This window comes from Micropterus salmoides, unplaced genomic scaffold (genome assembly GCF_014851395.1).
Source record: "Micropterus salmoides isolate LMB-PRFRI ecotype aquatic unplaced genomic scaffold, ASM1485139v1 Ms_hic_scaffold_9, whole genome shotgun sequence".
In the NCBI taxonomy this organism is placed as follows: Eukaryota; Metazoa; Chordata; class Actinopteri; order Centrarchiformes; family Centrarchidae; genus Micropterus; species Micropterus salmoides.
Genome location: NW_024044681.1, coordinates 27,854,549 through 27,871,085, shown reverse-complemented (window position 1 = coordinate 27,871,085; position 16,537 = coordinate 27,854,549). Strand labels below are relative to the sequence as shown.

Here is a 16,537-nt window from a genome sequence, read left to right as displayed (position 1 = left end):
CAAATTGAGCCCAATTAGCCATTTTCCCTCTGCGGTGTCATGTGACTCGTTAGTGTTACAAGGTCTCAGGTGTAAATGGGGAACAGTAGCCATATTACAGAAAGTTCCTATCTTAAGTTTTAGGTAGGAAGAGTCTAAGATAGGATTTTTCCTAATTTGGTATTACAGAAGCAAGTCCTAACTAACTTTAGATATCCTATCTTATCCCAGGTTAGGAAATCCTAAATGCTCAATCCAACATCAGTTATCAACTTTTATGACCGTTACCTAGCAACTTATGCCACTTTTCGCATCTCGCCAAGCTAAACGGCTTTTAATTGCTGTTTTTTGGTATTTTTTTTAAATGAAACACACACTGAAATGGAGCTGAAACAACAACTATCACAGGACTTGGAGTCAGATGACTCAGAGGTGTTGGTAACCTCCATCGAGAAATCCAAATTCACGTAACGCTTATTTTGGAAGATTAAAGATAGAGAGTGGGCTACAATAGCGGACACAGTCACTGTCACATAGGCATCTGGCAGCCAGCAGAGTGTTGATGCTGTTAAAAAGTCCATTTACAGGTGATACGAAGAGAAAAGTAATTGCTGTGTCCAAAGAGCAGAGGAAAACCGGTAGTAGCTCCTCTTGTGCTCCCTCACTCCCGGCAGAAACCCTTCTTCTCTGGAAAGTTAATAATGAAGGTAAAAAAAAAAATTATTACAAAGGCTGCTGGCTAACGTCAACATGTTTTTATGTATTTCTTGAATTTAACGATCTCCTTTTATCAAAGACTTCATATGGATACTTTAGTAGATCAAGCCTTTAAATTATGTTATATAATGAGACATTATCTAGCATTACACCTACAGCCTTTCTAATAACGAGTGATTTGTCATCAAACACATCGGTAGAATCAATTATGTTCCTTCTGTTGACATTTTATTGATTTTGTAAAAGCAATAAAAGAGCAGCCATGTGGATTAAACAACCACTACCTGGTAGAAAAGTAAAGTTAGGACTGCTTAATAGTTAATAGTATCCTAAAGTTAGGAGAGTTTATTTAAGATTTTACGAAGTAAGGATGCTTTACACTTTTCCTATCTTAAGTTAGGAAAGGAACATTGACTTAGGAACTGTTAATCTGTAATGGCCTTTTTCCTAAATCAGTTCCTAACCCTTATTACCATGGTTACCAAGCAGTTATGATAGGATCTGCCGGTTAGGAAGTTTCTGTAATATGGCCCCAGGTGTGTTAAATTTGCTCTTATTGCTCTCACACTTCCTCATACTGGTCACTGGAAGTTCAACATTGCACCTCATGGCAAAGAACTCTCTTGAGGAACTGAAAAAAAGAATTGTTGCTCTACATAAAGATGGCCTAGGCTATAAGAAGATTGCCAATACCCTGAAACTGAGCTGCAGCACGGTAGAGACCAAGACCATACAGCAGTACAACAGGACAGGTTCCACTCAGAACAGGCCTCGCCATGGTCGACCAAAGAAGTTGAGTGCACATGCTCAGCGTCATATCCAGAGATTGTCTTTGGGAAATAGACGTATGAGTGCTGCCAGCATTGCTGCAGCGGTTGAAGGGGTGGGGGGGTCAGCCTGTCAGTACTCAGACCATACACTGCACACTGCATTAGATTGGTAAGCATGGCTGTCATCCCAAAAGGAAGCCTCTTCTAAAGATGATGCTTAAGAAGACAAGCAGACTAAGAACATGGTTTACTGGTACTATGTCCTGTGGTCTGATGAGACCAAGATAAACTTATTTGGTTCAGATGGTGTCAAGCGTGTGTGGTAGCAATCAGGTGAGGAGTACAAAGACAAGTGTGTCTTGTCTACAGTCAAGCATGGTGGTGGGAGTGTCATGGTCTGGGGCTGCATGAGTGCTGCCGGCACTACAGTGCCCTACTACTACAGTTTGTTCAGGGAACCATGAATGCCAACATGTACTATGACATACTGAAGCAGAGCATGATCCCCTCCCGTCAGAGACTGGGCCGCAGGGCAGTATTCCAAAATGATAACGACCCCAAACACACCTCCAACACACCACTGCCTTTCTGAAGAAGCTGAGGGTAAAGGTGATGGACTGGCCAAGCATGACTCCAGACCTAAACCCTATTGAGCATCTGTGGGGCATACTCAAACAGAAGGTGGAGGAGCGCAAAGTCTCTAACATCCACCAGCTCTGTAATGTCATCATGGAGGAGTGGAAGATGACTCCAATGCCAACCTGTGAAGCTCTGGTGAACTCCATACCCAAGAGGGTTAAGGCAGTGCTGGAAAATAATGGTGGCCACACAAAATATTGACACTTTGGGCCCAATTTGGACATTTTCACTTAGCGGTGTACTCACTTTTGTTGCCAGCAGTTTAGACATTAATGGCTGTGTGATGTGTTTTTTTGAGGGGACAGCAAATTTACACTGGTATACAAGCTGTACACTCACTACTTTACATTGTAGCAAAGTGTCATTACTTCAGTGTTGTCAGATGAAATGACACATGATATACTCAAATATTTACAAAAATGTGAGGGGTGTACTCACTTTTGTGAGATACTGTATGTCAACATCTGTTTCCTTGTGGCACAGTGTTTTGGGGTCATTTACTGTTGTTGATTCCTGTTGTTTTTACTCCTGGCAAACTGGGCTGCAGGTAGCTTATGCAAGATCCAAGGTCGACTTTTTTTAAACAGCTGCATGGAGTCTGAATGATTGCTCCAACTGTTCAAACTAACACAATAAAGAGTTCCCACATCAGAAAAATATAACTCACTGAAAAGATTAATTCAAACTTAAGATATTATGGCTGCTATTTGGCTTTCTGTTTTTCCCCTTCCCTGACTTTATCTTGAGTTACAGGTACACATAGGGTTGGGTGTACAGATTTGGCATGTGAGTGGCATGATCTTGTGATCTCACAAATCCAGCAGCAGAATGCGATGGCAAACAGTTACTGTACCGTGATATATACGTTTGCCATGATATAAAGTTACATATACCGTGATACAAGATTTTGGCCATATCACCCACCCTTAGTGACACAAATCTCGATAATAAACGATAATTCAACTGCATTATATCAGTGCAGCGGGCAGGTTGAGGTAGGCCTACCTTGTCAACCTTGTGTGGCAGAAATTCACTTCAACAGTGAACTGCCTTGCAAACTGTATATGTCTGTCAGATCTCCTCGGTACTATGTCTACACAAAACTTCCCTGGCAGTGAAGGCAAGGCAGGTTAAAGGGTTGCCCCTTTTCTCAGTAAGGCACCAGGGTGCTCACACACCTCCATTTAGGACTTCGAAATGGTGGATCATAATACTTTTTACAACACATTATTGAGCTGCCTTCGTAACCAGAGTCCTAGAGAAGTTACACAAGCTATAGTTCAGGACAATACTTGCAGTTAAAATGAGATTTTGTCAATTAAGTGTTTTCCCACAGCTCATGTGGTGAAAGGTTCAGTCTGTTAAACTGTCCACCTGGTAACATTTGAATCCCTGCGTTCACAGCTGCTGAGCCTTTGCAATGCTTCATTGTCAGTCTCAGAATTGTCTTGATGTCCTCTCTGTTCTCATTTCTTTTTCTCGTTCTTTGACTTAGTTCACTCTTGAAAGCTCCTGCCTCCCTCTCTCACACACTCCTGTGTGTTTGAAGCAGGTGAACACCCACACACTCACACCACCACAGATCCTGGCTCCTGGCTGGTTTTAAATCCATGACAAGGAACCCTCTCTCTGAATATCAAAGACCCGCATCTGAGAGCATGTAGGCATGACTCACACCCGGGTCTGTCTTACTCCCAGCAGGCTACCTGAGCGTCCAACTCTGTGGATATGGCAGGGGCTACTGGAGGACGCTGATCAGACAGTGCCATGTCTACGTGTGGGCAGAACTCTGCTGTATTTGTCACCCAGCTATGTGAACATGTGAAAATTCCAGCAGTGTACTGAGATTTCTAACAGACCCATTTGTCCCAGCCAGTTCCTACTTCCATGCTGGGGGTCATTCCCTGACAATAAGAGCGCCTGTGCTCTCTTCAGCACAATGTCAAACCATTGCAGGCGAGCAAGGAGGGCAAAGTAGCTTTGACAGCTACAAAGTGGCTGAGGGAACTGTGTACTTTAGTTGGTCTGCTTCAAATGAAAGGGCTGCTAACAGCAACAAATCACAGCTCTGCAACGCAGCAACTTTCCCTCTGTAATAGAAACCTTTTTCATTAGTGTTCCGTCTTTACATTTCTAGCTCTCTGTAGGGTTGGGTATCATTTGAATTTTATCAATACCGATTCTGTTTATCAATTCTGGTTCTTATTGATTCCCAATTTCAATTCCAATGTAGTGAAAAAAATAAAGCGGGAGCTCAAATGTTTATATATCAAAAATATCTTTATTTTTTTAAGCGTTTCCTTTTATTGTTTCATTAAAACCAGTTAATTCAATGTCATTCACAAAGTAAATACATACAATAAAAACATATGCTCCACAGTCAGTGTATACATTTTCTTGTGGATGCTGTGGTATTTTCTCTTGTGTCATCTTTCCCTTTATTGCCAGAGAGTGAGTTTCGTGGCTTGGTATCCCTGGCTCCAATGTAGGTGCTAGAGATGACGCACTTGGACTGGGAGACCGCAAGACATCAAACACTGAAAAGTCTTTTAGATCAACACCGTGCTGCCTTAAATGTTTGGTCAAATTTGAGGTGCAACCTGTATTACAGCAAATTAGCTTCCCACATGCATTGCACTTTGTCCTGTCGTTTTCTAATTAAGCCAAACCTTTGAGTGTTTACCACGGTCCCTTTGTCACTACTTTTGTGACGTTAGCCACACATACTTGTATCTAAACAAATCGACACACTGTTGCAATGTCTTCGACCTGCAGAGTCAGAGAGCCAACCGCAGACCCACCGACGTACGCTTGCACAAGTTTCAACATTATGTAGACAGGTCCATTATGTAGCCACGACGTCCTTGCCCATATGTAGCCTTTATTTGCAATAGTAAAGGGTTATTGTGTTTAGGAACCGATAAGCAGAATCAAAATGACCATTTATTATTTTTTAACTGGGACCATTTATGGAATTTTGTAGTGTGTTATAATTTGGAACCAATTCCCAATCCTAGCTATCTCCTGCTATACAGCTACTATTAAACCATTCATTTAACACTGCATCTTTGTATAGACATTAAGTTTTATTTCCATTTGGCAACTTGCGAAAGCATGTTGTGTCTACCACCGTGCGTGTGTGAATGAGTGTGAATAGTAATGTGCACCGCTGGCCTGTCAGTGTTGCGAGCCTATTTGTATGGATGCCGGGCTGTACCTTGGTTGAGGTGAACACAGCACTGGCGCAGTAGCCTGTCTTGTGCAGCAGGCCAGGATGACATGTGAATCGCAGCAGCCGAGAAAGCCCTGCTTAAGTGGCGGCAGTAGGGAGAAGCAGGCAAGAGCCAGGAGGCAAACAGACAAACAGATGGACAGGCTGATGCCAAGCAGGCAGTGGAGCAAATAGATTGTGCAGCATGGTGAACAGACTCAGCCTACCAAAGAACAACCAAGAGACACAAGACCATGCCACCCTTGTCAGCCAATCGTGCTTCTCTAAAATTCATCGAGATAGAATAGATATGTGGTAAATAGCACTCTCATCTTCCTCCTTCTCCTCATCTGCCCCTGTCACATCCCTCATTTGATATGTGTTATGTAGGAGGAGGAGATGTCAGTCTTGCAAGATGGGAAATGAACAAACCTGTATGTGTGAGAACTGGAGTGAGAGAAAGAAAGGCGAGAGAGATGAGTGCTGCAGGTGGAATTGGACTGTGGGACACCAGGGACTACAGCCTAGTAGACAAATACACAATGCACAGATAGACAGACACAAAGAATATCCATTTTCAGTTTTAAAAGAGTGGGTTTTTTTGACCAGCTTCAGATTTTTAAACACACTGCCCTGGCAAGACTTAAATTAAATGAAACAAACAGTGGACGTATTTTGTCAAGAGATATTGCATGCATACAAAGAACTGCCTTTCACAAAGAAACTGAACATACTGCCACACAGTGAGATTGTGGTAATGGCATTGCAGAACAGCGCTTCTCTTACCTTGATGTCTCAGAAACTCTTGGAAAGAATTAAGCTTGTATTTCCCTGAGGCACTGGGCACATGCTCACTGGAGCAACAACCTTTGCTTTAATGCAGGAGGAGCATGATTGTAAGTTTTCCTTAGAGACTTTCCTCTAAAATGTGAGGTGCTCAGATTGACTCAGTCTTGTTTTTCTCTATGGAAAACATGTAGCGCTGTGCAAGTCAAATAGAAAACCACCTTAAAGAGCTGAGACAGCCCTGTCAGATCTGTCTGGTTGTGTACCACAGTCTAATGCTTTGTCTCTGTGTGTGTTTGTGTGTACGTGTGCTTGTGTTTGTGTGTTTGTCTGTCTACATAGGTAGAATGTAAGAAGGCCCAGCCCAAGGAGGTGATGTTCCCACCAGGTACACGAGGGCGAGCCAGGGGTCTGCCCTACACCATGGATGCCTTCATGCTGGGGATGGGCATGCTGAGTAAGTCATACACACACCCACTTACACAAAAACGCACACAAATGCAAATACCCACACAAGTGATCTATGTCCTTTATTTGAAATCATGCTGAAAAGGTCCATCAAGCAACAGGAATAAATTTCTTAATTTTAAAAGTGCCAAATTTTTAAGCAGGTTTCAAATAAGCGGACATGTCAGACATGCACACCGTTCAGTCATCAATTTCTGCCTTCTAAAAAAAATCAACTCATGCAAACTCTCGTCTAGATAGCCCCATTAGGTAGGCGCTGCCCCTAATTAGGCTGCTTCAAGGTGTGCCACCAGTGGCCACTGTGGTCTATTTCTGGTCGCGTCTGGTACAGGCAGCCCCTGGGCATATAGGAGCAGACCAGCACATTATCAGGCTAAATGAAGAGGAAAATTGGTGTAATGTCATATTAAGGATTCATCACTGTGCCCCCCTTAATGGGTAATGAAGGGGACACACATGTCAGGGAGAGATCTCATCTACAGGGACCTCAGCTGCTGGCCCACCCCTCTTCATTACCATCCAGCCCATGCCTGTGGCCCTTTTTATTTAACACTATTGCGCTCTCTCCCTCCCTCTCTCTCTTTCTCTAGGTATCTCTCTCTGTCTGTCTGTCTGTCTGTCATTCACATTTCCTATGCATATAATTTGTATGTGCGACCCAACCAAATGGATTTGCCCTTACATAAAAGATTTATTTTTTCCTTCAAAAGCAAAAGAGACATGCAGCTGATTGTAAGAGACCCCCTCCCTCCCCGTAGCAGGTGCAGGCAGAGCCACAGTCATGCATTTTTATCTGTACTTGGTAACGTAATGTTTGAAGCGGCTTTGAAAGTCGATAGCAAGTCATACAGTATTTAGCAATTGTTTGTTTTGCATTTTCTTTATAACAAGGACATGAACCAGTGGATATAACCAATTATTGAGCTTTTTTTTAACAAATAAAACAAATTTTTTATATTATTTATCCATTTATCTATCTATCTGTATGTGTCCATCTATCCACATACAGTTGCATAAATTGTCAGGGTTATTTCCAGGTTGACCCAGCCATGAAACTGAAAATGGAGCTGTTTGAGGTAAAAGTGTTGCTGAGACTGGCCAAGTTCTTCTGTCAGCTCTGTCTAAGTCGTTCACTTGCATCTCATCTGTTAGAAGCATTTAACAAGCACAGTGAACTTTTCAGAACTTATTACAGACTAATGTGTCTGTGAAGAGGACAGCACTCTTCCCCTCCATTGGGAGACGGCAGGCAGAAAGGCAGTGATGTGCTCATGTGAGAATATTAACAGCCAACTTGTTTGGAGACACTCTTATCTAAATGAAATTGGAACAAGGACAGCGAAACATTCCTTTATATAATTTGCATTTGGAAAAAGGGACCCTAGGCTCATTATTTAAGAAAGTGTAAGCTCCTTTTGTGCCAAATCTCATTAATGCCATCCCTATCTCCTTTGTTTACTGCCTCTAATCGAGGCATTTATCTTTATTGTGTTGCACCCGATGTATGTTTGCTGAAATTAATACACATTTGAGCCTAGGCGAGGTATGGGTGTACCAGATGGATAATTGATTTTAAAGTGAATCAGAACTGTTGAGCCATAAAATAGGTACATTAGCATGCATATTAATAAGGCAAATAAGAGCACTAAGAGGCTGCCAACAGGCCAGACACAATGGCAGGCTTCATTTAGTCTCGTTCTTTCTTCTTTCCTCCCACTCTCTTGCAATATTTGTAGATATGCACATACTAAGAATTTCATGAGATAGTAGCTTAACTTAGCATGTATCTTAATCCACTTTCCCGACACTTTCATATTCCTCTCTATAGCTCTCGCCTTAGACACTCAGTGCACACATCTGGCAGCAAATTCTTCATTTAGTAATGTGAAGCCCATTGTAATGCAGTACGTCAGACTAGGAAAATGGTTGTGCCATTTCAGAAAATGTTGAAATAAGAGAGTGTGAGGAGCCACGGTATCTAAGCCAGCAATTTTAGTTTGGCATTTATTGTGTTTGACAGTAAGACAGTATCAAACACATAATATCCAATATTTTGCGGTTCATGATAGCTTTTCATTGTATCGTATCACAGTTCTTTTCAGACCAAACAAACAATGAGGGGCTTTGTGAAAGCTATCCATCTGTAGCTTCCTGGTGATGACTTCTCATCAGCAGCTGATGAGGATTTTTATTTTTTTATTTTTTCTCCGTCCTACTTCATCCATACCAGGTTAAGGTTCCCCTCATCGCCTCTCTGAGTTGTATTTCTTTTTGTCTGCGAGAGAGGGGAACGGGTCTGGGAGAGGCATTTTCCCATTGGGTCAGGAATAAATTGAACTTTTTCATGGACAGCAAACACTGATTAGATATTTATGACCAAGGTCAACCTTTCTGATTCCAGCTGGCACAGGCTCTGAGGCATACAGAACAGAGCATCCACACACATGCTCACACCCATACACACACACACACACACAACCACACGCACATAGCCTACATACACTCACGCACATAATCACACACAAATGTGCATGCATGCAAAATAGGTGTTGACGCCTTCCTGCTTTAGACACATATATACAACCGCATGTATACCATTTTTGCATGAAATGTATCAAGCTCTATACTTGCTCCAGAACAGCAGTGTGATACAGTATATGTATTGTATAGTTATTTAATTAGTTATTATTTAGAAATATCTCATCATGTTGTGTTTAATGTAAGCTCTATTAGTCTTGAATTTGGAATTCACAGCCCAAAAATTACATTTTAGACATTCAGATGGTAATGTGGCTGCAGGCAGTTTATCAGGCTGGTACATATCTAACGAGAGCTGAGGACACAGAAGCCTGAAAGAGGTTTCCGAGGTCAGTTTCTGAGGTGTAGCTTACACACAATGAAGGAAGAGTTATCAAGGATGGCTCCAGTGATTTATTCCTGGCCTAAAGGACTTCCTTTTATTAGGTAATTTAGTCCAGACTTATGGTTGAAGGTGATAATAGCTTGAGGAAAACAGATAAAGACTGAGACATATACCATAATTAGAGGGTTAATTATGTTTATATTACCTTTGATGGTGCTCAAATTCTTACTGACTCACACATGGGCTCACTCTCTCACCCACCCACTCTTCTCAACTTCCTTGTTTTGTCTGTATCCCACTTCTGCCTGCTCGCTCACACCCCGTTTCTCAATATGTTGCCCACAGCTGCTTCTGTCTGAAAACTGTCCTGCTAATTAACTGGTGGGTCTGTGGTTGTAATAAGAATCACGACAGCAGATGAACAATACATCTGCTACTCTTAAATTTATTGCAACTCTCCATCCACCCAGGGAAAACACAACTTCTAAACAAGTCTGTACCCTCACATAGACTTTGGCTTTGGTTTGCAGATTACAGTTTGTAGTCACATTTGCCAGCCTCAGCAAGTTTTATAATTCAGTAGCTATGGTTAGACTTAACCTCAGTTGTAAAAGGGAAAAAAAGCAAGATTAACTAATCTTGAATATCTAGTACTGGTATATCACAAATGTATCTACTTAAACTGTATGAGAAATGTTGTTATAGCTGTTCATGAACTTTATGATTATAGCCCCTTTGATATGAGAAATCCACCACATAAAAGGCCCAATCTGTGATTCCACATACCACTGTCAATATTTTGTAAACTTCCCAAATGGATATGTGAATGTTTTCTGATAAATATGCGTAGGTCTACAAAATAACACATGGAATCCAGAAATCACAAGCATTATTATGTTATGTTACACAAGCCTTATCAACAGCCCCTGCGAGAAGGATACATTGTTTAAATTTTCCAAATTTTAAACAATAGAGGGTATGCGTTGATGTCACTTCCCCTTCCAGAACACGCTGGACTGAGTGGCAAAACATCTGTTACCATGGCTACGTTTAGCAAACCGGGAGTAAAACAAGTGATTATTTGCTCAAATTAAAGGGTCGGACTCAACAGTGATCCTTACTGCTTACCAAAGAACCAGCGGTCCAGCTCTTTCCCATTTTAAATGTGTTGTTTGTGTTTTAGCTGATTCAAGCAAACACTGCTGCTCGTCTTTCTGCCACTCAGTGAGCGTAACTGTGTTCTGTGAGATCATGCGCATACCCTCTATAGCTAAGTGGCAGAAATGTCGTTTAGTTTATTGGACAGACAACAATCTTCTCCAAATTTCTACCTGGGTATCGTACATCATGGTGCACCATCGGGTTCATGTTGGTGTTGGTCTGAAGCGCACATGGGCACATTTTAGATGGTCCCGCATATGAACATCTTGTAACTCAGGGGGTGTTCAATAATTTAATAGAGCAGGCATTTTGAGGAAGAAGCTCTGCATTAGATGGTCTTATCACAGTTCATACCACGACTTGTTTGCATTTGTCATACAAAGTGGACCAGCGAAGTAAATGGGCCACATTGCAAACATACAAAAATCACAAAGTTGGCCCCTGCAAATAGGCTAGTTAAGGATAAAAGCAGGCCCTGTTTACATAACCCATATGTATCTCCTTGAATGAAGGAATTAATGCATATATAGCCTTACATACTACATACATAAAAAGTTCAATATCAAAAGGTGCTATCCTTTCATCAAGAATAAATATTACATATAATAATAATAATTATTATAAGTATTTGTTGTTATGGTATTTTTAATACTAAAAGTATTAAAGTGTATTTGGTAATAAAACGTATTCTGATAAATCAGAAATATTATTTGAAACCCCCTCTTTTGAGTTGCCAGACTGCCAGTCACACCAACCCAAAGGAAACACACTGGTGGTGGTGTGAACCCGTCCTTGTACTAATGGTTATTTATCGGTTTTTTGAGACCCCTCCAAGCTTACAGATCCCCCCCCCCCCACTCCCACCTCCCGCCCCTGCCCCAGCTCCCCTGTAATTCAAACACTGGAGTTAGGTGAGAGGAAGATGCTTGAAACTCTCACTTGATGATTGTTGTTAATTATTGTTTTTAAGCAATCTGATTGGTTAAACACATTTAGCACATGCTTAGGATTCCCATATAAACATCAGTTGCCTTGGGAACACATGAGATAACTGCCAATAATAAGTTAGTTTTAAATTCAGTTTTAAACAATACAGCAACACACAAATAAATGAATGCCGTGCTGGAGGTTCAAACGAGGAGCAGCTATCACCTTCTTGTCCACAGCATCTTCCTAACAAACTGCATCTAGCCATATTAACACATTAACCTTTCTGCTATGCTAAAGATACTCATACTCAACATAAACAACACAACTTCAAGGCGCCTGCTATAAAGTGTTATTACACTGAACTATAAAAATGGCAGAGAACTTATGGTTGAATAAAAAATGAAAATTAATTAAACAGTTATATAGAACCAGTTCTATTTGTTCTGGAGCTTATCAAGGCTTTGGGTTTCAACCCTTAGAGAAACAGCACAAATTTGGAACCAGTTCTTGATACCCAACCCCAATAAAAAGGGAATCAGTAAAAAAAAACCAACAACAACAACTATCAATTAACTGCTCTGGTGCTCCTGTTGACGTATTTTTAACTGTGTTAAAACATAATGGAACAGGTTATCAATCCATGAAGGGTAATTTGCTTAGTTTCAAGAGAGATTGTGTAAAATATTAGCAGCTATGGAATACTCACCTTTTAAATCACCAGTCTGCTTCCATAGAAAGAAAATTCTTTTACAATCTGGGCCATATTTTTATAGTTGTGGCCATTATTCTTGTAGGTTATAAAAACGTTTTACTCACTAAATGAAATGCTGAGATCTCATGATCCGGAAGCACCCCTAAAACAAAGTCCTGTAGGACAAACAACAAGAGCAGCCAAGACCAAGAGAGGTTAATGCAATTGTGACAGTTGACCAGTGATTGGTAGTGCTTGTTGTCAAACTTCACACAAAGCAAATGTTGTTTACCATCAACATTATGAGCTATAAATACATGGCACATTTTTATTTGGCTTGAAGCATGAAAATAAATCATTTCTTGCTTATTGCAGTTTTTTGTTTTTCCAGACAAAGCATGAAAAGTATTGTTCCAAAATGTAATACTTACTCTTAACTATTTCAGGCTCATATTTAATTCTGATGAAATTCTGATTATTGTTTATAACATTTGGATCTCCAGGAGTTTTTAAAGCTAGCCTTTCGTGATCTGTTTCCCTCTCAAATTTGATATATAAGTAGTCATATCTCAGTGTTGTGTGTGTGTGTGTGTGTGTGTGTGCCATATTGGTATCACATCTTTAAATATAATATACATGTTATTTCTAGTTCTCTTCTCATCTCTTTAATCTCTCTCCTCTCTATTAAAGGTTACCCTAATATTGTGGCAACGTATGGCCGCGGATACACTGGATTTGCACCCAGCTACAGCTACCAGTTCCCTGGTGAGTTAAATGGCTTTCTTAAAATTTCAGTGTTGCAGCTGATTTCTGTTATGTACTCTCCAGCACATGCAGACATACATGCACAAATACACACACGCGCGCTCATCAACATATAAGTCAGTCACCGAATAATCTGCAGGGTTATAAGTATGTTACGTGTCTGGATTTCTGAACCAGCTTTTGAAAGCTGACGTATGGTGAAGTAAATTGCTTACTCCTTTTTATCCCATACTTGAACACTACCATGACCAAATGTCTAAAATGGGGGAAGTTCTTCGTCTTCTATGGCCCAATGTATGCAAATTCATCTGTGAAGAAGCAGGAAAATGAGCAGCGCATTGTGTAGGCAGATTTTAAAACGTGGTTCTTATAATGGAAAATGAATGAAGTCATTTTCTGCATTAAAAGTGTTGACTCAGAGTGCCGGGCACTTTAATGGGAGTCCAAATGGGAGGCGTGCAGTCTGGAGGTGACCAGCTGTACCTGTGCTGGAAAAGATTCTATGGCTCTGTGGTGCCTCACTTAGACAGGCATCCCGTCAATTTCATGCTTTATTTAGGGACTTTACTCATACTTTGTTTGCCGTGCCAGACATCATTCTTTCCACTGATAAGACGGAATTGGAAATATCTGACAGCAGCTCAGATCTCTGTAATATCTTTGTGGAATAGATTCAGGAATGGCAAGACAGGAGGTCCAGCTGTGACCACCTGCACATCAGACATATGCTAGATTTATACTTGACCACAACATTATTTGACAGAAGAAAGGGACCTACTCATCATGAGTAGCATACAAATGTGGAAACTTAGCAATTTTTAACTGTTCATTTGTTTTTAAACGGCATCATTATGGTGTATAATGACTCTTCCTTTTGATAACTGATTGATATAAATTGAAATCAGAAGACCAACAACGTACATAACTTTTTTGTGTGTGTAGAGTATCTCTAAGATGATTTGGAATTGAACAAAAATAGTATTTGTCCATCCTTCCTGTTTTGTAAAAGCATCCTAAAAACGTTATGAATGTGGATATAACTCTAAGAGAAGAGGAAAAGGGAAAGGAGCCATCACTATTTATTCTGTACAAGTGATTTTAGTTAAACATGGATTTTCTAAATGTTTACTGTTTAGGACAAATTAAGGGATATCACCTTCCCCGAGGCAGAATGTATGATCCTGTCCATGTTAAACTCAATTTAAAGAGTTTGATAAAGCTGTATTATTAAAACGGCCTCCTCTGGGCTTGCTCAACTCTTGACAGGGTAATTGGAATTCTTAATGCATGAATCAAACTCCTTGTCCAAATTAAATAACCTCAGGCCAAATATTGACTAGTGTCCTTCCTTACTAAGATGTGGAAAGCATCTTCAATTTAAGATCAAAAGCTTTTTCTCACTGTACACAGCCGTGCTGAAACACTCCTATAAATAAATGGAGCTGGGACCAGGCAGGCTGGATCCAAGAGGCAGAGGTGGTAAATTGCGGGCAGCATTTCAAGGCTTTTTTTTACACCGAGTAAACCTCAGGGGTCCTCTATTAACAGGGAAAAACGTGGTTAGGTAATTGTCCAATGGTCAAGATAAAACAGTGATAAAACATTGATCAGTGATGAAACACTGTATTACATAAGACTACTCAATAAGACATACACAGAAAAAACGAAACCAAAGCTGACATCCCTGCAACTGAACTGTAGAAGAGAAAAAACACAACCTGACTTTTAAAAAAAGGGAACATTCAGTGCTGCAAGTTGTGGTGGTGAGAGTCAGTCACCAGCTCAACAGCTGTTAAACAGTATCTGACAACTTAGCACTCTGGTCCTTGTGACACTCCCAATTAATTCCAACATTGATCACAAAGTGCGTTTGATATCGATCACAGCCTGTTTCTATGTGTCTGTATTTGTATTCTGTGAGCTGCTTACAAAATGATTCTATCATAGCACAGACATCATTACTATTTAATGCACTTAGAGACCTTCACATATTACTGATGTAAATCACATCATCTGTCACTTCTTGTCCATGCAAGCAATCATAGACAGTCATTAGAGCATTTTCCCAAAGAGCAAACCCAGACAGTGGTATTTATTTGTCTTTAAACAAGTAGTTAGTGTAAAATAACATTTACAATTACTGTGAACAGCACAGATTCTCCAACATCAAAAAATGCAAAAAGGGCTTTCCAAATGTTTTCTGAGGTAGAAAATAATGCACATAATTCAGTTTGATTAGAAACACTGAATAGAAACCCCAACCACAGGGTACCTTTAAATACAGAACACAGATGCATGCAGCATTGTGTTGAAAATTTGAGCATTGGAAAATGACCTGCAAGTTCAGTATCATAAGGCCCTAAAAGACTCATTTACGTTCCTCCTGAAATATGAAATCATAAAACCTCCAGATTTTCTGTTGCACTTAGGACATACATTTAGTTTTTCAGAAGTACAAAGAACTAATCTTTGCACATATTATAAGCAGGTTTTTGTCCCTTGTTCAGCCATTATAGAATGCATTCATTCTGAAAACAATCAGAGGACTGAAGTGTTTGATAAAGATTGCCCACTCTTGATTTTTGCTCAGTTTTTAAATTCCAACTGTATTTCATATGCACTGCGGTAATCACACACCGTTTACTTCAGGGCAGCACCGTTTCAGCATTATGCTTGAACTAAAGCTGGGATTGAATTTCAGAGATGATGCTGCATACTGCATGTGTAGTGATAATCAAGAAGACTGCAATGTTTACCATTGCCTTAGAATTACAAATGGTACGGAGGTGTAACACATGATTAGCGACATCCGAAGAACAACAAGTCTTTTTGTTTGTTTTTTCTATTCATCAGTTTTCCTTTGGAATAGTGGATACAATTACTTGATTGTTTACTATGTTTAAGTAGCACAGTTTCCTTAGCTCTACGCTGATTTATTTGTTAGTAGGGTTATTATCTTCTGAGATGCTGTGTAACACAGTGATAAATAATAACTTGCAACAGTCTTCTCTGTCTGATCCCATTGTGACAAAAAATATTAGAACATTTTTTCAGATTGTGCTGTTGCACGTACAGGAGTTTGATGGCAAGCAGTGGTATTGACAGTGTCAATTGAAAGCAGCGGGGACTGCAATGTATGCATGTAAATGTGATATGGGAGTGTTGTCATGTTGCTGTTTTATGTGTGGATGTAACAATCCCTTCTGTTTACAATGAAGACCCCTGGACTTTTGCTGAGGCTGTGACTGCCTTTACCTTCAAATAACACCATTCCCTCAGACTTGTGTCGTTGTATTGCTGTCATCGTGCGGTTTTGAAAGAAAATAATGCTAATATTTCTGACACTTTCACTCTTGAGTTGAGTAGCTGAATTTCCATATTCATTTTCAGTTCCTGAAGTAACCTTGCTTTGAATTCAGCATCATCCTTGCTTTTCCCAAAAATCATTTGCACACACCCAGGACATGCTTCCAAGAAATACACCAAAAAAAGTGACGTTTGGGACTCGAGAGTCGTGTTAATCAATCTGATTGACATATTTGCATGATTGAGGTTAA

The 16,537-nt window shown here is 40.3% G+C and overlaps 1 protein-coding gene across 15 annotated transcripts in view; it reads left to right on the top strand.

The window, feature by feature from the left end:
* msi2b (musashi RNA-binding protein 2b) overlaps nt 1-16,537 on the top strand; it is a 253,360-nt gene that overhangs the window by 187,202 nt on the left and 49,621 nt on the right. For all 15 annotated transcript variants that reach the window (XR_005443102.1, XM_038709125.1, XM_038709130.1 and 12 more), the window contains 2 exons: nt 6,445-6,559; nt 12,906-12,980. Coding sequence is in view for 14 of the 15 variants with exons in the window: in XM_038709125.1 (XP_038565053.1) it covers nt 6,445-6,559; nt 12,906-12,980 (190 nt within the window). In the remaining variant the exon portion in view is untranslated. The remainder of the gene's footprint in view (nt 1-6,444; nt 6,560-12,905; nt 12,981-16,537) is intronic.